This window comes from Podarcis melisellensis (genome assembly GCF_964234715.1).
Source record: "Podarcis melisellensis genome assembly, chromosome: 12".
Lineage (NCBI taxonomy): Eukaryota > Metazoa > Chordata > Lepidosauria > Squamata > Lacertidae > Podarcis > Podarcis melisellensis.
This window is the reverse complement of record NC_138544.1, coordinates 46,267,717-46,287,942: the sequence shown is the minus strand read 5'-3', so window position 1 is coordinate 46,287,942 and position 20,226 is coordinate 46,267,717. Positions and strand designations below refer to the sequence as shown.

Genomic DNA, 20,226 nt, shown 5'->3' with positions numbered 1-20,226 from the left:
TAACGTCCAATAAGTAACTGACGCTCAAGTCCGTATCTGCGCGTGCGCAGCGAGCTTTTCTCGTTCCGGTCTCCTTTTTTTCTCTCTCTCGCGAGAACGGACGAAACCGGACGTCCTGGCTTCCCCTTCCGGTCCCTCTCTCTTTAACTCCCGGCAAAGGGGCCGGACGGACACGCCGCAACCATGGCGCTCTACAACTTCAAGAAAATCATGGTCGTCCCGTCTGCCAAGGTAAAAGGAGGACGGCTCCTTTCTTTCGGGATTCGACCGGCGCGCGGGGGCTTCTGACTGCGGCTGCGCCGTTTCTGTGGGAACACGGCGGCCCCGGTTATCGCGTGGCGGGAGAGGTGGGGGGGGGGAAGGGAGAGGCCACGTGCCGGAGAAGGGGGAAGCCACGTGACGTGCCTGGCCACTCATTGGCTCTCTTCCCCGCCTGGCTGGCGGCTGCGCTACTCCACAGTGTGGGGTTTTTTTGAGCTGTGCCTGTTGAATTTTTGCCTGTAGCGCTGCTGCAAATGGTACCAGCAGTGCCGGATTTACGTATAAGCTAAACAAGCTATAGCTTAGGGCCCCACTATCTTGGTGCCCCCCCCAAAAAAAATTAAAGGAAAAAAACCCCTGGATGTACATTGCCAAAATATAAGATAAAAAATAAATAAAATAAAACCTACATACAGCAACAGTGTTTTGGGTTGTGTAGGCTCCTATGATGTAGGTAATGGACCCCGCCTGCTAGCCTGCTCCCTAAAATATCACTGGTTTGCTCATTTCTATATCAATTACTTTGATAAAATACATATTTTGTTATGAGCAAATGGCTTTAGATACCTGTTGGGTCCACAAATTACCATATAACTTACATTCATGGTCAAAAAACAGCAACAATTTGTTGTTGACAAGGGACAGCTGGACATATAAATTACCATTACCGTTGGTAGCTTAGGCCCTCATCAAACCTAAATCCGACCCTGGGTACCAGGGAGGGGTAAGAATAGGTAGCAATCCTAGTCTTCTCTCCCCGCCTCCTGAAAACCACATGACCCTGCTTACGTATTAAATTTGTCGCAGAATTATAGAGTTTGGAAAGGGGGTCCTCCGAGGGTCATCTAGTCCCACCCCCCTGCCATGCAGGAATCTCAACGCAGAATCCTTGTCAGCTGCTTTAATCTTGCGACTTAACAACCAGTCAAATAGGCAGCAAACCCCATGTTAAAATTTAAAGGGAAGAGTAACGTATAGAAAACTTCCCACCTGCTACTTCTAAAAGGCTGCAGATAGTTAAAGGCCTGCTTTCAGAGAAATGGTTTTGCCTGGAGCCCCTCAATTATTGATGCATTTTTTTGTTCCTGGTGTGCTAAGCAAGGAACCAGGGATCCTTTGGCCCTCCGAATGCTTCTCAATCACAACTTCCATGAGTGTGGCCAGCAGCCAGGGGTGGGGGGAGTCGTAATTCAGTGATGTCTGGGCGGGCCAGAGATTTCCCACACCTGTGGCTGTTAAGACAGAAGCACAACAACAAAAACGGGCAAATAATGTCTCAACAAATGACACCGATCTGTAAAAAATGTTACTTGGAAAAAAAAGAGAGAGATTGCACATACTTTTGCAAACCAAGAAAATCTTTAATAAAAATACATTTTAAAAACGGGCAAATAAGCAAATGAAAGCAGGCGTAATGGCCATGAAGCTGCATTCAAATAGACATTTGAATAAAATTGCTCTTGGTTTTAAAAAGGCTGACTTTTTAATTTTTTATTTTTTTTTAAGTCTGGAGAAAGAACTGTTTTTTTCTTTTTTGCCTTGTGCTTAAATGATAGCAGAGGGGTTTCCAGGCATGTTTCCTTGGGAGTCATGCTCAAAGGAAGCCACCATTGAGAAAGGCTTCTTTTGATCATCACCTGCTGGCACTTCAGATGACAGTCTTGGATGAATGTGGCAGGTGCGTCCTCACTGTGAATTGGTGAAGTCTCCTCACTTTCCTGGGCAACCTCTCCATGTGTGCAGAAGACTCCAGCTGTCTTAATATAGCACCACTCCCTATCTCCACCCCCACAGAATATTTCTTGTAGGTGGTGCCTTTATTTTTATTTTTTTGCAGCTCTATTCTCAGCTTACTTGCCCTTCTTCCAATATTGTTTTGCCCAATGCAAATGGCTTTCCTTCCTCCACTAGAAACGAGTGATGAGAGAATAGTCCTATACTGCTAGCGGCTCCTTTTTGTACAAGGTGATGCTTATTTGAATTATGCTTGTAACATTCCGTGAGAGAAATTAAACCGTATGGGTGTTTCTGTGTTGGTTCGCACCCACGGTTCTTGGAAGTGAAACGGAGGGCTCTGTTCTGGAGGTGGAAGCTACAGGATCAGTACTTGATGTCCTCTCAGTTTCTGGTAAATTCCCCCCGGTCATTGTATGTCCTGAAATGGTTCTGGTAGACAGTGCCAGGAGACAGGAGCACAGCACCCTTTCCTTTGCTTGATCCCAGGCCTAGCAGAGAAGCAAGCATCACCATCCAGATGATCTGTCTTTATTTTTCTTAGATGTTGCACTCTTTATTCAGATGGGTTCTAAGCTCCATCTCACTATTACCTTGGTTTGCTAAATTCATGGGAGGTGTTGCAATTTCACAGCTGGACAAAAAATAGCAAGGAATTGGCATCTGTCATGGGGCTGAGACGCCATACGTGGCACCCAGGGGGTCCCAGGTTCAATTCCTAGCTACTCTGATCAGGGTAGATTTGATTTACCATATTTTTTGCTCTATAAGATGCACCTTTTCCCTCCTAAAAAGTAAGGGGAAATGTGTGTACGTCTTATGGAGCGAATGCAGGCTGCACAGCTATCCCAGAAGCCAGAACATCAAGAGGGATCATTGCTTTTGCTGTGCATAGCCATGCGAAGCCGCCTCAGGGCAGCGGGAGGAACGTTCCCCTGCCCTGAAGAGGCTTTGTGTTGTTTTCGCTGCGCAGTGATCCTTTTTGCTGTTCTGGCTTCTGGGATTCAGAATATTTTTTTCTTGTTTTCCTCCTCCAAAAACTAGGTGCGTCTTATGGTCTGGTGCGTCTTATGGTGCGAAAAATACGGTGAATCAAATCAATTTAAATCACAATTTAAATCACTAGTCAGTAAGATTTGATTTAAATCTTTTATTTGCAGAAAGACTCATTCTTGTTGGTATAATCTTAATATTTACAAACAAATGAAGGTTTCATTTTTGGAATAATAAATTTTCAGAGTAGTTTTTACAGTTACAATTACTGATTTGGTTGTACTATTAGAAATACATAGACCGATAATTATGAAATTATTGTGAGATTTAATAAGTTAACTGTTTATATATTAGGTCAACTTTTCTGCTATACTTTATTGGAAGGAGAAAAATAATCATTTCATTAATAACAATTTTAACAATTTATTTGACTAAAACAACATTATAGCATATGTCGCCATGTTTGTTAATTGATGTGGTTAAACAATTTTTAAAAAAACTTAGCCTGAGTTTTAGCACACACGAAAAACTTGAACAAATCCTTATTTCCTGATGAATAGCCGTTGGACTATAAAGTAACTTAAATAGAAAACTACCTTTAGAAAGATTTTTCCTCCAAAAATCCAATTTAAATTTTAAAAATTCATTTTAAAAATCATTGATTTTTATCCACCCTGACTCTAATTTAAGGAGGATTGCAGATTGCAGCACTGGAAAATATCTCTTTCAGAGACCCTGGAAATCTGTAGCTGGTGTCCTCCATCTGTTTGAGACTACAACTCCCACCAGCCAGCACAGCCATTCTGGTTGAGGCTGATGGGAGTTGTAGTCCAAAACAGATGGAAGACATTGAGATTGTGAAGACTGCCTAAAATGCTTTATTTCTGGAGCTCAGGATTGCCGTATTTGTTATATTAAATTTGTTGTATTTTTCCCAATTGCTGTTAATTCTCCATAACTAAGTCTGTAGATCTAAAAGCTATATTTAATCTCAATGGGCTGGAGTGGACCAGCTTCTAACAAACATGTATTGTATATAAATTTTCTAACAGTACCTACATGTAGAAGATAAGTTTTTTTGGTACATTTTACCCTCCAAGATCCTAGATGGCAGATTTGCTATGGTTCTCTTTAAGGAGCCTTTTAAGGAACAGGAGAAAGCTTGAAACAGTCTCTCATGCATTTTTCTACTGTAGATTTTATTAAGGAATTGAAGAACACATAATTTATCCCCAAAATACTTTATTGATTGATGTTGACACTTTATATTGAAATGAGTTATGATGGAAATTAGTGGAGCTTTGACGCGTATGTGCTTAAGAACAGAGAGCAAGTCTGTTAGGGCAATGAAGGGGTTTGGGGTGGATTTTTAAGCCCAATCAGTATCAGTAAAATTATGTGAAATTGCTGTTCTCTTAACGGTGGGTTGAAACATTTTGTTCAGAGGCAAGCAGGCAATGACTGCATGTCTCATGATCCCTAGTCTTAAGGGCTTTCCAGAGTTATTTGCCCTGTCGCACCACACTTGACTGAACTCTTCTTTTCTGCTTTCAACTACAGATGTGAGTTTTTGACTCTTGTTTTATTGTGACGTTGGTGACTTTGAAAACACTAAACACATCTTCTTCCTTGCCGTTTGTTTTTTAACTGCAGGACTTCATAGACCTGACGTTATCCAAGACGCAGCGGAAGACACCCACAGTAATTCATAAGCATTACCAGATTCACCGCATCCGTCATTTTTACATGAGAAAAGTAAAATACACCCAACAAAATTACCACGACAGGCTCACCCAAATCATCATGGATTTCCCAAAACTAGATGTAAGTGGCTTTGGCAGGAGGCAGTTGAACACAAAAAGTTATTCTAAGCCCAGTGTTATACTCTCTGCATGATACATGGCCAAAAAAATTTGCAAAAATCTTTCTTTTGGGTAAACCATATCTAGTTTCTTAGAGAAAGGTTATGTACCGTATTTTTTGCTCTATAAGACTCACTTTTTCCCTCCTAAAAAGGAAAGGGAAATGTGTGTGCGTCTTATGGAGTGAATGCAGGCTGCACAGCTATCCCAGAAGCCAGAACAGCAAGAGGGATTGCTGCTTTCACTGCGCAGTGATCCCTCTTGCTGTTCTGGCTTCTGAGATTCAGAATATTTTTTTTCTTGTTTTCCTCCTCCAAAAACTAGGTGCGTCTTATGTTCTGGGGCATCTTATGGAGCGAAAAATACTACTTCAAGTTCTTTTATAATGTTATAAATTGGTCTGTAAAGCCCTAAATGGTTTGGAGACCAGTTATATTGGGGAATTCCTGCAGTATCCTGCCAATAAGATGAGTTCTGCTGGCACGTCTCTCTTGACCGCACCATCACCCGATGAAGTCTGGATTCCTGGAACTTGGTATAGGGCTTTCTCAATAGCTGCCCCCCCCCCCAGTTGTGAAATTCTCTTCTCCCGTACCTTACAGTGGCACTGGCATTAATGAGCTTTTAGTGCCAAGTGAAAATCTTCCCCTTTTGCCTGGTTCCCACAAGCTGACATTTTTATAACAGATGTGGAACACTTGCATCAGCTTTAGTCTGGGTTTGCTGGATTTGTTTTATTGCTTTATGAAACTGATGTAACGCATATGTTGCGACTTGCCCTTAGGGTGAAGTTTGGCTATCAATCCCCGAAACAATGTAGCATATGTTGATAAAGTACAGTATGGACAAAGTTATTTATTTAGGATACTTCCTCTGGAAAAGTTCAGGGCGATGTACAGGGTGAGTCTTTTAAAAGAGGCCCCGTGAAACGTGTAATTCTGTATCTATGGGGTCTCTTTTAAAGGACTCACCCTGTACAACAGACATTAAAAACATGATATTTCTGTTAACCTTATTTTACTATGATTTGCTGCTTATTGAGAAGTAGAGAGTCATGTAGGATTTTGGATAACGTTCTGTGAAAATATATGCGCGGTTTGTTTGAGTCGTTCTGGCAAAATGAATAATCATGTGTTTTAAAGACTGTATTTTACAGTAGACAAGATGCCACCTGCTGATACAGCTTGAGTTGATCATTAAGCGTGCAAGTTTCTAATTCTGTAGAATTTATTGCTCCTTGGCTCCTGAAAGCTTGCATGCTCCTACACCGACCTGGGCCGAGCTAATGAATGCTGTTTTAATTTGTAACACTTTTTAAAAATCCGCTGTTTTGAACATGGTCAATGGTGTAGCATAGTTCAGTTTCTTAGGATTGCATCGTTCTAGTTGCTTTTTATGCAAAAAGAAGGCTAGGTTGAGCAAGAAAGGCCTTGCTAAAGAGAGTAAATTTCTTTCTTTGCAGTTCATTATGGATGCGGAACCTCCATTTTTGCCTAGGTCTGTGCTCTCTATGGTCATCAAACAAATACAAAAACCTTAACCTAGGATTCAGTGAGCTCCACAGACTCATACAAGAAGCTTGTGTTAGCCTTGTTCAGAGTTTCCCAAGCTTTGGTCTCCAGCTATTTTTGGACTACAACTCCCATCATCCCTATGTGGCTGGACCCAGTGGTTAGGGATGATGGGAACTGTAGTCCCAAAAAAAGCTGGTGGCCCAAGTTTGGGAAACCCTGGCCTAGTTGAATTGTGTGACATTCTTCTTCTGAGCAGGTTACTCTTTCTCTTGGGCTGTGTACACACTCCTATTTACTCTGCATTGAGTGCACTTTCCACTCATGGTTTGGGAAGTGGTATACGGATGACATTAGCCTCAGTCCATATATATCTTGTTGTTTCTTTGTTTTTAATGCGTTTTGCCTTAAAACCAGCTTTGATCTGAATTGAGAAGAACAACCTAACTGCATTTCAAACTAGTAATGTGTACACAGCCTTATTCACAAGTTTGTCTTCTATCCTTTAACCCTATGATTTCCAGGGCGGTACTCAACAATAGATTAAGTACCCAAACCAATACAAGAACCATAAAACCATTATGTAAACCAAACAAAAAGCAAGAAATCAGTAATTCAGACAACATAGCAGCAGTTTACATTTTACATCGGCCCAAATGATAAGCCTAGGGAAATAAATGGCTCTTAATCTGGTGCATAAGAACAGATAGTGTAGGGGAAACAGCAGTATCTTTGTGACAGCGGTGGGGGTCTTTTTATGGTCATCTGACATTATATTGATGTCGGATGATTGTCAGATGGATAGCCACTCAGCAGGTGAATGTGGTTGAGGCCTTGTGATTCCCTACTCCTGCCCTATAGGAAGGAACCTCCATATCTAGGGTGCCACAACAGAGAAGGCCCTGTTCTGCATTGTTGCACCACAAACAATGGATGTAAACAGAAATATGAGCAGGCTGCTCCTGGATTTAGGCTGCATCATAGAATGTTTTTTTAAACTTTCATCTAGTTTCAAAATCAGTTTACTGTGGCCCAAAATTCCCTTGAGCTTGCGGAAGTAGTCAGCCCTCTGGACATTGGTTGTGCTACTTAGCAAAGGTTAAATCGCTAAGAAGTTTGCATACTGACATAAGTTTTGTTCTTTTCTTTTTCAGGACATCCATCCATTTTATGCAGATTTGATGAATGTTCTTTATGACAAAGATCATTACAAGTTGGCTTTGGGGCAAATTAACATAGCAAAAAATCTGATTGACAAGTAAGAGCTTAATATTTAGTTGTTGTCCATGCTTCAAAAAACATTTCTGTTGTTTGGATCACTGTAACACATACACAAAGGATGCAGGTGGCGCTGTGTGTTAAACCACTGAGCCTAGGGCTTGCTGATCAGAAGGTTGGCGGTTGGAATCCCCACGACGGGGTAAGCTCCCGTTGCTCGGTCCCTGCTCCTGCCCACCTAGCGGTTTGAAAGCACATCAAAGTGCAAGTATTCTTTCTCTTGGGCTGTGTACACACTCCTGTTTACTCTGCATTGAGTGCACTTTTCCACTCATGGTTTGGGAAGTGGTGTACGGATGACATTAGCCTCAGTCCATATATAGGTACCACTCTGGCGGGAAGGTAAACGGCATTTCCGTGTGGTGCTCTGGTTCGCCAGAAGCAGCTTAGTCATGCTGGCCACATGACCCGGAAACTGTTCGCCGGCTCCCTTGGCCAATAAAGCGAGATGAGCGCCGCATCCCCAGAGTCGTCCGCGACTAGACCTAACGGTCAGGGGTCCCTTTACCTAACACATACACACACATTTTGTTTGGCAAAGGCTTCCTATTCTCTACTTGCGGTTCCTCATAAAACCATGCCTTTGAAACATGAAGGAATGCCTGCATGTTCCTTGGGACTTACCCTTTCATTTCCCCCTTTCAAACACTCCAGTTCTGTGCTCAGGTATTTGGATGGTGGGGAGGGCAACAAGCTTCTAGGGGCCTCAATACAGGTTTGACTTCTGTTTTTGAAATACAGCGTTGCCAAAGATTATGTACGGCTGATGAAATATGGAGATTCCCTTTACCGATGCAAGCAGCTGAAGCGGGCTGCTCTGGGACGGATGTGTACAATCATCAAAAGACAGAAGCAGAGCCTGGAGTACTTAGAACAAGGTGGAGTATATCAGGGGTGACAGCAGAACAGACTTCCTACTTTATTGCGATACCACCCTTCAGTCAGTAAATTCATACCGGCCTCTCAGGCTTCTTGTCCCACCCAACTTTACCTTCACAACCGCCCTGTGAGTCTGAGAAAGTGACAGACTGATGATCACCCAAGTGCCATGGCTGAGTGATGGTTCTAGTACTCTTCTGGCAGCAATAATCATTGCAGCACTTTGGCTGTCATTAGACAATGAACTTTAGTAGTAATAAAGTTAATCTGCCAGAAATGGGCCCATTCAATATGTCTGGCCAGTTTTCATGTTCAGCCAGAGAAAGTATACGAGACTCGCCTTGCTTCTACAAGAAGTAGGTAGCCTGGTGTGTCTTCATTTAAGGTGTGGAACTTTTTGCCAATTAATATTAAGCAAGAGCTGTTAGTACGTTTCCAATTGTGCAATGAAACATCCCCTCCCCATAACTCTTCTGCCCCAGAACAAATTTACGGAACATTTGAAGAGACGGCAGGGAAGTTCTGTTGCGCAATGGGACTGCTTTGTGGATACTGTCTTTTGTTCAAAATGCCTGCTTAGGACTCTTCTGCTTACACTGGGACTATCAGATGCATAGCTCAGCCATTGGTAATTGTGCATCAGTGCCCAGATGCTAAGCATTTTTAGACTTCAACAAATGAAAGATTGTCTTTATTTTTTACAGTGCGTCAGCATTTATCTCGCTTGCCAACCATCGACCCTAACACTCGGACTCTCTTACTGTGTGGTTACCCGAATGTTGGGAAATCCAGCTTTATAAACAAGGTTTGTGGATATTTGCATGGCTTTGGAGCCGAAGGAAAGTACCATGCAATCATAAGCTACTTTTTCTACTCAGACGTAAATCCCATTGAGTTGCATGCAACCTGCTCCCCAGTAAATGTGTTTAGGACGGTAGCCTTAGTTGAGTTTATATTCAATTAGGGATGTGCTGCCTCTTAATGAGTGAATAGATACTTTAAATATTTGAGCAGATAAAGGGCCACATTCCCTTTTAAGTGCATGGCCAGGGCCAGATCAACATGCGTTACAGAGTACTGCATTCAAGCTATGCAAAACTTGGAGGTTTCTATGCACAATCTCTCCATCCGGGCACAAGTGCCATAGCACTTTGCATGCCTGCGATTCCCAGGAGGTATTCAGAGTATAATGTCTTTGACAGTGGTGGTAGAACACAACTATGGTGGATAGTAACCATTGATAGTCTTGTCTTCCATGAATTTATTTAATTCTCTTCTAAAGCCCTCCAAGTTGGTGGCCATCACAGTCTCCTGTGGAAGCAATTTCCATATTTTAACTATGCACTGCATGAAAAAGGACACATTCCATCCTCGAGGTTGGGGTAGGACCAGGGAAGAGGGTAGCCTGGGGAGAATCTCAGGGTCTGGGTAGAGAGACCTGGAGCTTGGAAGTTACACTCCGAGTGCTAAACAGAAGATACTTGGTTTTACATATTCTGAGTTCCAGAACAGAAAATATCTTCTCTTTCCTACCCCACACCTAAATAAGTGTGCTCTAGTTTGAACTGTAGTGGCTCAGACATTTCTCTTGTAAGAAGCCAAGTATGGCCCTTGTTTGTTTGAAAAATGGAATTGTCTTATAAATGGAGAGACGCTACAACTTTGGGACTTCTTGTGTTTCAGGTGACAAGAGCAGATGTAGAGGTGCAGCCATATGCCTTCACCACAAAATCTCTGTTTGTGGGCCACATGGATTACAAGTATCTGCGTTGGCAGGTAAGGACTTTGCTGTAGCAATTAGTTGGGACGGATCTTTCTCCTTCAGGGTAATGCTGTGAATCGTGGTTGCATATCATTATGACCACTGCTCCTTGTGCATTTTTCTAATCTATGGGTTGTGCTGAAGAAGATTCCAGCGAAACAGTCAGATTATCCGGAATCACTGTCCTACGTTGTTATTCACTTACTACTTCGGTACCTGAACGCCTAAAAAGTTTTACTGCTTAGCCCACAGGATAGCATCTTTTACTTTGTTTCAAATATAGACTTCTTATACTTATACAGACTTTCAAAGATTGACAGACGTGTGTTCATTTGATTTCAAATATATTAGAGAATTTACAAGCGTACACATTTTGTTTTTGTTGTACTAAATTCTGTATATCATACAATAAGAATTGCAGTGCTATCTAGTATGCCGGTCATCGTGTTGTTTGTTGTGAATCGTATTTTGGTTTCCTAGAGTTCCTTATAAAGTTTCTGAACTTCCAATTAGCTGATTAGGATTCATGATGTCTGCATTGAACTAGTTTGCCCTGGAGGTTGCCTTGCTTGCAATCTTCACCTTTGTAGCAAACTGCAAGCTAGGTTAGGAGTCTTCTTTTACAGTAATGGCCACTCCTTCCAAGCTGTAACCCTCTGTCTCAATGCAGTTTTCAAAGAAATTTCTCCTTTTTAATAATGTTTGCCCAGTCTTGTCTCGGCCACGGACCCCAACGTAGCTAATTTGGTGCTCCTGTAGTTGAGCTGATTGGGGTGATGCTCTTGTGTGTCTGCTCACCACTTATTGAGTCATCTGATGATACTCTAGCTCATCTATCCACATGACTGCATAAGACAGGCTGTCTGGAAATGTGGGTGACTGTGGTTTCTAGACTCGAGGGTTGTGACGAAATAGTTTTAATCCTCTATGGCAATATAAACCTATTACAAAAGAGTGCCCTGGGCTTTTAGCCCTTGGAAGGGTGTTGACGCTCTGTACTTAGCTGCCTAGCCATTGATTAATGTAACTCTCATGTTCTGGAGCTTTACCAAAAGACATAACACCCTGTACCAAAACCGTAAAACAAACCTGTCCAAATCTGCCTTGGAAGATCAGTTGGCATGCTTCAGTTTGTCCAAGTGAATGACTACAGTGACTTCAACTAGGAGTCCTGTAGCCAGATGCTGTGCTTGTTTACTTAGAAGTAAATCTACTGAGTTCAATGGGACTTACTCGCAGGATATGTGGGTATGGGATTGCAGCCATTGATATTACATGTAGGAGCAAGAATTTCTTTGGTATTCTGAGCGATACCATTTCAGCATCCTTGCCTTCTGTTTTGCAGTTTAGGAGGAAAGGATAATAGTATTTGAGTTGCAGAGGTGCTTGAAAAGCTGTTCCAGAAGTGGGGCTATTTCTCCTCCCTAGCCCAATTTCTGGTTTGCTTGTCAATGCATGTGAGATCAAGGACTTTAATTCTGTCTGTCTTCATTCTAGGTGGTGGATACCCCCGGTATTCTGGATCATCCCCTGGAAGAGAGAAACACCATTGAGATGCAGGCAATAACAGCGCTTGCCCATCTTCGTTCAGCTGTCCTGTACGTCATGGATATATCAGAGCAGTGTGGGCACAGCCTGGAAGAGCAGCTCGAACTCTTCAGCAATATCAAGCCACTGTTTGTCAACAAGGTGGGCTGGGATTTAATATCTGATGCCGAGCTGCTGATTTCTTGGTTATAAAATCTAGACCGGATGCTTAGTTCAATCTGTTATTTCCCCCTTTTTAATTTTCAGCCTCTAATAATTGTAGCAAACAAATGTGATGTGAAGAGGATTTCTGAGCTTTCTGAGGAAAACCAGGTAGGACATTGTGTTTGTCCGTCTGTCTTAAGGTTGTGCACTGGCTCCGAGTGCACCTTGAGTAATGGGGTAGATCAGGATGATATGGAGAAGACTCCTCCTTTGCAGAGTCAGGTCATGCTATTAACAAGGCAAGTCGAAGTGGACCAGCATCAAACTCAATTTTCTGAGTAGCTCTATTGCCTCTGTTTTTCTAAAAAGTTAAACCCACAATTTTACCCTCACCATTTTTTGAGAAACAAAACCAAGTGGTCTGGGGAAACAGCCAGAACCTGAGATGGGACAAGGTGGTGTTCTGGTAAGATCTTTTCATTTTGACGAAGAGGTTTAGCTTCCATTCACTGTGAATTATTCCCCCCCCCCCGCACCCCAATCAGAATGATTTGGGGGAGGCAGTTCGTTTATATCAAAGAGTTGTTCTTTGTGAGGGTCTTCATTCTTGTCTGAATTTTGGCTGTGAGAGCAGGGAGTAAGCAGCAGAGTTACACTGCACAAGTAGCCCGCTTTTCCCCCAGTCATCTTTTTTCCTAACAGACAGCTCAAAATCATAACTTGCTTTCTTTGGTCACTGTTCCAGATTTTTTATACCAAAGGTGATATCACCTAGCATGATAGCCCCTGGACCAGTTTCCTGAATTTTAGCAGGCATTTTAGCCTGAAACTGGCAGGTGTAATCCACCTGCAGTGGTTCCTTTGCCTGCAAATTTCATCCACACTATCCATTTTTTGGTTTCTAGTTTTAGTCAATGGTGGTTTCGGATTTAACTGATCGGAGTCAGACATACCCAAATAATGAGTTGAATTGCAACAGTTTAGGTTGTATACACACTGTACTTTTCAGGCACAATACATTTAAAGCACACCCATAGCACGTTTCCCCCCTCAAAGAATTCTGGACACTGTAGTTCACAAAGTTAACAACTCCCAGCAACCCTTAACAGATTACATGCCCAGAATTTTTTGAGGAGGGAAACAGATGGAACTATGGTCTGCTTATGTGTAATTTATTTCACGGCCGATGTGACACATTCTAACATAACTGTTGTATCTTCCAGTTCATGAAGATCTTGTGTTTATTTTGATACCTTAGCAATAGAAGGCAGCAATATTTTTGTTGGGTTTAAGCATTCGTTTCACTACTGAATTCACATGTGTCTGTCATGTTTTAGAAAATGTTTGCTGATTTAGAAGCAGATGGGCTTCCTGTCATCGAGACGAGCACCCTAACCGAAGAAGGAGTGATTCAAGTTAAAACAGAAGTGAGTCGTATGTATGTTTGTTTTTGTATAAGCTGTGTTCCAGACACTGATTGGGCTGGCCCAACAGTGACCTCCTCCACATTTAAAAGATTTGTGCTGCTTAGGGAAAGGCTACAATAATAATACAGTAATAGTAATACCTTGCACTAGGACACTGCTCTGGTTTGCCAGAAGTGGCTTAGTCATGCTGGCCACATGACCCGGAAGCTGTACGCTGACTCCTTCAGCCACTAAAACAAGATGAGTGCTGCAACCCCAGAGTCATCTGCGACTGGACCTAATGGTCAGGGGTCCCTTTACCCTTTACCTTTAATACCTTGCACTACGACTCTGCAGGAGAAATGTGAAGCCAAATCCAAAGGTGATTATTATTATTATTATTAATATAATTTATTATATTTGTTAGTTGCATTCGCTTATCCAAGACAATCAAAAGCAACTTGTGTAACCATAAAACCTACCTATTTCAGCAAATGTTTATGGCATAGGACCACCAGCTCTTTTGCCTTTTGCTCATGGTTGTTTTGACCAACCTATTATTCTGGCAGCTGAACTGGAAGCCTTTTTGGACAACTGTAAAGAGGAGGAACATTAATGATAGGCTTTCTTCATTGTTCCATTCCCTCTAATAGGGAACGTAGGTGGTTGATTGCCAAACAATTTACAAACTAGAGAGGGTCATCTGAAAAGAAAGGAGTGTTTTATATGTGCTGGGGGGACCTTTTGGCCCTCCCGTTCCAGACTAACAAGTATGCGAAGTTCTTTTGCGAAGTTCTTTTAAAATGGCCTCCTTAGTGGAAAGGCAGAAAAGTCTGGCGATAATGGGCCTGTTGATGCAAGCACTGGCTTGCTCTGTAGGTGAATTCTAGATCAGAGACATTAAGCTTAATATTAGGGAAGATGGGATTAAACCAGGAAATTGTAAAAGAGAAATTCCGGAAATTTATAATGATTTTGCCCTGCAGAGTCTTTTATTTTTATTTTTATTTTATTATTATTTCAGATTGGAGGTTTGATAGCTCATGAGTAGTTAAAGAATTAGGGCAGCCATCTTGCTTAGTGATTTCACACACACCCAGTCTGGTGCAGATGTAGTGCTTCCTTTTCACTGTGGTCATGAGATGGAAAGCCTGTGAACCTGTGGGTGCTCCCAGTTTCCTTTCCCCTGCTGTTTTTTCATTGACAGGAAGGAGGGAATTTGGGAGCCCGTGGGGTACTCCTGATCAGTGAAACTGATGTTAAGAAATTGGGAACCATTATGTCTGTGTGTTATTTGTCTGCTTTCATCAACATGCTTTTCTTTAATTCCTATTTTGCATGTTCTCAGGCCTGTGACAGGTTGCTGGCCCATCGTGTTGATACCAAAATGAAAGGAAACAAAGTACACGATGTACTGAACAGGCTCCACTTAGCTATCCCATCCAAAAGGGACAACAAGGTTGGTGTCTGTGCCCATTATACCTCTATCATTCCCCATTCCCCCCACCCCCCAGGTTTCAGCAATGTATGTATATATAATACACATGCATCTAATCAAAACAGTCTTGGTCTTTTTTTTTGCTTTCGCATGCTAATAAATGCAATTATGATTTGCATGTTTTTTGTTTTTGTTTTTAAACTGTTTCCTTGAGCTCATCTTGGTTTTATCCTTTAATCTTAGGAAAGGCCACCTTTTATCCCTGAAGGTGCCCTGCTGCGCAAAAAACGCATGGATGTTGATGCGCCTAAAAAGAAACTGGTAAGCATCTTTTGAAAGATTTTCCCAGGAGTAGAAGAGCAAAATTTGTGTGAAACTTTTAAAAAGGGCCCATTTTAATTCTGTGTGCTTGTTTGCAGGAGAAAGACATTGAAATGGAAATGGGAGACGAGTATGTTTTGGATCTTAAGAGTAAGTGGTAACAGTAATCTTAATGTTCACTAGAGGTGTCACTGATGTAGTGTTCCCATTTTGCAGAGAGTTCAGGTAGAAAACTGCAAGGTTAACTTCAGCTGTTGTGTGTGGTTAGCAGCCCTGTTTAGGGAAGTTTTTAATGTTTGATGTTACTGCTTTTTATTATTAATATTCTGTTGGGAGCCACCCAGAGTGGCTGGGGAAACCAAGCCAGATGGGTGAGGTATAAATAATAAATTATTATTATTATTATTAACATAATTATTACGTTATGCTCTTAGTCTACTGGATAATACTGATGTTCACCTAATTTTCCATCAGGGACTATATGTTAAAGTTGATTGACGGCTTTGTCGGTTTGCATAAGGAGTGAACAACCTGAAGCCTTTGGCCTAATGTCATGCATCCCTTTCCCGAAATACCCTCTCCTGTGTTGCCGCTAGCAAAGCTGGTTTGGGTGGAGGGAGGGTAGCAGGTGTCAGAAACTGAGTGACCTTTCTAGGCAGTCAGCTTTTTGGAAAGGTAATAATTCAAAATACAAGGTTTTTTTTTTTGACGAAGCCTAAGGTTAAAGGAAGATTGTTCTGGTTGACAGACAGGTTTATCAGCTCTGGACCACCCGCTGTAACTTCCTGCTGTAACAATGAAATAGCAACTTCTGTGCTGCACAAATTAATAATTCTGTGTGTTGTTCCCCTCCCCCCCTTTTAGAATACTGGGATCTAATGAATCCATCTGAAAAATATGATAAGGTGCCAGAGATCTGGGAAGGACACAACATAGCAGATTATATTGACCCAGATATCATGAAGGTAGGAGTTATCTCCATTAACATCACACTTCTGTGTACAGAAAATGTGTGCATTCTTGTCATGACATGAATATACAGAACATTCTGCTATGCATTTCTTGTCTAGCCTCTTATTAAGAAGAATCACAACTAAGAAGAATGAATTGATTGACTCGGTAAAACCATCACTCTGCTTCTGCCTTTAATCTTGGTTCAGAAATTGAGAACTTCTGATATGGCAGTTAGGAGTTTGAGCATTAACTATCTGAAAGGCTCTGTTGATGAATATTTGAAGCATGCATATTGTAAAAGTTTCTAATGCATTGTGTGTGACGTCTTTAAAGAAACTGGAGCAACTGGAGGAAGAGGAGGAGCTGAGGCAAGCAGCTGGAGAGTATGACAGCGACTCAGAAAGCGAAGATGAGGAAATGATGGGCATCAGACAGCTGGCACAACAGATTCGAGAGAAAAAGAAACTCAAGATGTTGGCATCCAAAGAGAAAGATACACAGGGGCCCAGGATGCCGAGAACAGCGAGAAAGGCAGGTTTCAAACATTTTGTTAAGAATGTGTTGGGGCCTGACTGCAGTTAAGGGATTAAGGGATTTACGTGTGTTCCCTCCCACCCACTCATTTTCATTACAAAACAAAAATCAAAGTTGTCATAGCTAGAAATGCCTGTTAGACTGCAGATTAAAAATAATGGCTTAGGCAGATGAAATAGTAACAGGCCCGTAAGCGATAGAAGAATGAGAATCTCCATTAAGGTGTGTTCTAGTTTAGGACTTGTCAGAAACACAAGGATCACGCCTGAAGCCTGCTCTACGCAGTCAGCAGAACAAATTTGTGGAATGAACTGGGACATCGGAAGGTGACTTCTGTTGAGTCTGAGCTTTGGTCCACCCAACTCAGCACTGTCAACAGTGAGTGGCAGAGGTTCTCCAGGGTTTCATACAAGAGTTTTCCCCAGACTACCTGAAGATGTCTGGGTTGAGCCCGGGACCTTTTTTCATACAAAGCATGTATGGTCCTTCCCTATTTCAGACATGATTTTTTATTTCACGCACCCACACCCACCCAACATTATAAGCTTCTAGCAGTTCAACAAACAAATTTTACTATAGGCCACACACCCGCCTTCACTGGCATGTTTCAAAGTAACAAACAGGAGCTTAAGTGAACTCCCAGTTCTTTTGCCAGAACAAGTTGCATTCCTTCATCAAAATTCTTCCTACAAGGCGTGGGGCTGATTGAGATCTGGCCCGTTGGGGTTGGGGTAAGGTTCCTCATGTCTGCCTTAAGTACAACAGTTCATTATTATTATTATTATTATTATTATTATTATTATTATTATTATTATTGCCTCCTTCCAGAAGTGTAGGCTCATTTGCTACCCATACTCTGTATTGTCTTGTTGAGCATCCTGTATGCATGGAATGTGTGTTCTGGTACATGTTAAATTAGTTCTAGTTTGATTTATTATGGCCATTGGCCCATATCTAAAACAATACATCAAAATTTATCCATAAACAATACAATTTAAACAGTTCCAAGTTAAAACACCCATATAAAACCAATTTTACTTTGGTACATGTTAAATTACACCTAAACTAATTTGAAAAGGGGGCGGGGGGGGGGAGAGAACTACAGACCATTGACATTCCTGCTTTTATCTGTTTGTCTCCAAATTGTCACTGAAATCTATTTGGAACGTACACTGTAGGATTTCTCTTGTAGTTTTTGAACAGTGTACTGGATTGCTTCTTAGGCTCCTTTCTGCCACGTCAATATAAAAGTGAATTGATAACAGGGAAAATAATTGATGACTTGTGTCTTTAGGTTGAACGGAAGACATTAGAGAAGGAGATGACTGATCTCGGGCTTGATATGACTGGTAAAAATGAGGTAAGACAGACTTTTTTCTGCATTGATTGCTGTAGGCATTACTTTCATTATTTCTTATACTTCATTTTTTCTGCCACAGGAAATAAAGCTGTGGCTTTTTTGTTTGTTTTAAAGCCAGGTAGTGCCTGCAGGTCTCACACTGCGGGAGGCGATTGTGGGACTCAAGCAGTGTGTTGGTTGATGGAACCGCTGGGCTAAGCTGGCTCCTGGAATAAAGCTGTGTTAAGGAAATCAATTAATATTGGATTAAGACTGGAATTCAGAGTCGAAAAATCCTGTTATTTAATAAAGTTTGTACTCATAAGCTGTTAGCTGAATTAAGTGGTATTTATGCTGAGGAACAGTGTGCAGCACCTGATAACTAATTTAGAAGATGAGGGGTTCTGATTGGGCTTTTCTTGGTTTGTGAATTTTCAGGCACATTATGTAGCCCAGGCAAGAAGATCCCGGAGTGTTACCCGTAAACGTAAGCGAGAAGAATCTGTAACACCTACATCTGTGGCACGAAGTCGCAGTTCCTCCCGCACACCTCGCGATGTATCTGGCCTTCGAGACGTAAAGGTCTGTCTTAAGTTTATTATAGCTCTGGATGGTTTTATAGGATGTAGTATTGCAAATAGGCATTTATAAATCTGGACGTTGAGCTACTGTAATTAAGCAGAGGCTAGGATTTGTCATGGCAGAGCATTTTAAATTGACTTGCAATACATTTCGGTGTCAACAAGAGAAAATTAAATTACTTTTAAAAAACCTCTTCCTGTATATTTAATACTGTATTGTTAGGATCAATTGGTTCCTTTTAGCGCAAGCCATTTGAAGCAGAATCAGCCTGTGTTCAGTTCATCATCTGTACCGTCATGTACTAAGGGTGGATGGTTAACCTGTGGCCCTCCAGATGTTGCTGGACTACAACTCTCACCATCCCTGTTTGGCATATTGCTGATGGGAGTTTGAGCCTAACAAAACCTAGAGGGACTACAGGTAAGCTACGCCTACACTAAGGGGATGTGATGGCAATAGGCCAGCTTGTCACTTATTTGGCTGAGGTGTCCAAGACTCGCCATGCACAAACATAGCTGGGAGTAAGTTCCACTGAACATAATACAGGATTGTGCTGTTAATACTGGACAGGTAGGGCAGGGAGAAAGGCCTAGGAAAAGTAGGTACCAGGCAGCCAGGCAAGATGGCTGAATTTACATACTGATGTGGAATAGCCAAATGACTTGAGGACTCATCTGGTTGTTTAGCTTTGCCTTTTTATATGTAGCATATGCAAGGACACTTCTAGTGTTTGAGAGACCAAATCCCTTTGTATTTTTAAATTGCTTCTATAGAAGGCACATTTATGGCTGTGTCTCAGATCCTAATCTTATACTCTTAACCACTACTTCCCAAAGGGACTATAATGCAGTATTTGGGTCATATTATTGGTGTGGAGAATGAGCCTCAAGTGGAGAAAGAATGATTCATTTATGTTTTTTTTTATTTTATTTGTATAGATGGTGAAGAAGACTAAAACTATGATGAAGAAAGCTCAAACGAAAATGAACCGGTTGGGCAGGAAAGGGGAAGCAGATAGGCACGTCTTTGACCTTAAGCCCAAACATCTGTTTTCTGGCAAGAGGAAATCTGGTACAAACCAACGAAGATAATTGGCTCTACAAGGACAATATGAAAATAGCAATGCAAATTAAAGGCAACATATATATATATAAGAAATAGTTTGTGGAGAATTTATTCCAGTAAAGTTGTAGTTTTGTTGTTAGTTCTGTCGTAATGAAATATAAAATAAAAAACCCAAACATTCATTCAGTTACTTCAGCAGAAGTACATACCAAATGATGCATATCTCAATCTGCTGGGGTACTTTTCCTCTGTACTGAATACCTGGAGGTCTGGTAGTAAGTATCATTTCCCAAAGGTCTATTTTAACTACATCTCATTAGATATGGGAAGCAGCAGCTCTATCATAAAACTATATTAACAAATTTAGTGGTAACAAAGTGTTGCACTTTATAATAATATCAAGATACACGCAGAGTGGTCTAAGCTGAGCACATAACTTTATATGCAGGTTTGAAATATGTAGAAGCCCTCTTAGGCTGTGTAGGCAATACTGAGCTAGATGGACCAATTCAGGATTCCTCCTGGATCCGTATTTAAAAATTAGTGTTATATTTCCAGTTCCCAGCAATGGAGGATGATCCGAGGCAAAAGTTACATATTTTTGTTAGAAAATCA

At 41.5% G+C, this 20,226-nt stretch overlaps 1 protein-coding gene across 1 annotated transcript; it reads left to right on the top strand.

Moving 5' to 3' along the window:
• The first annotated feature begins 98 nt into the window (after nucleotides 1–98).
• Nucleotides 99–19,704, top strand: GTPBP4 (GTP binding protein 4). Its single transcript, XM_081882400.1, has 17 exons — nucleotides 99–231; nucleotides 4,642–4,812; nucleotides 7,516–7,619; nucleotides 8,381–8,517; nucleotides 9,223–9,323; nucleotides 10,202–10,294; nucleotides 11,778–11,969; nucleotides 12,075–12,140; nucleotides 13,310–13,399; nucleotides 14,727–14,837; nucleotides 15,060–15,137; nucleotides 15,236–15,287; nucleotides 16,002–16,102; nucleotides 16,425–16,622; nucleotides 17,920–17,985; nucleotides 18,403–18,546; nucleotides 19,485–19,704. Exons 1-17 carry the CDS (start codon nucleotides 184–186, stop codon nucleotides 19,635–19,637), a joined length of 1,905 nt encoding a protein of 634 aa, XP_081738526.1. The 5' UTR covers nucleotides 99–183; the 3' UTR covers nucleotides 19,638–19,704.
• The last annotated feature ends 522 nt before the right edge of the window (nucleotides 19,705–20,226 follow it).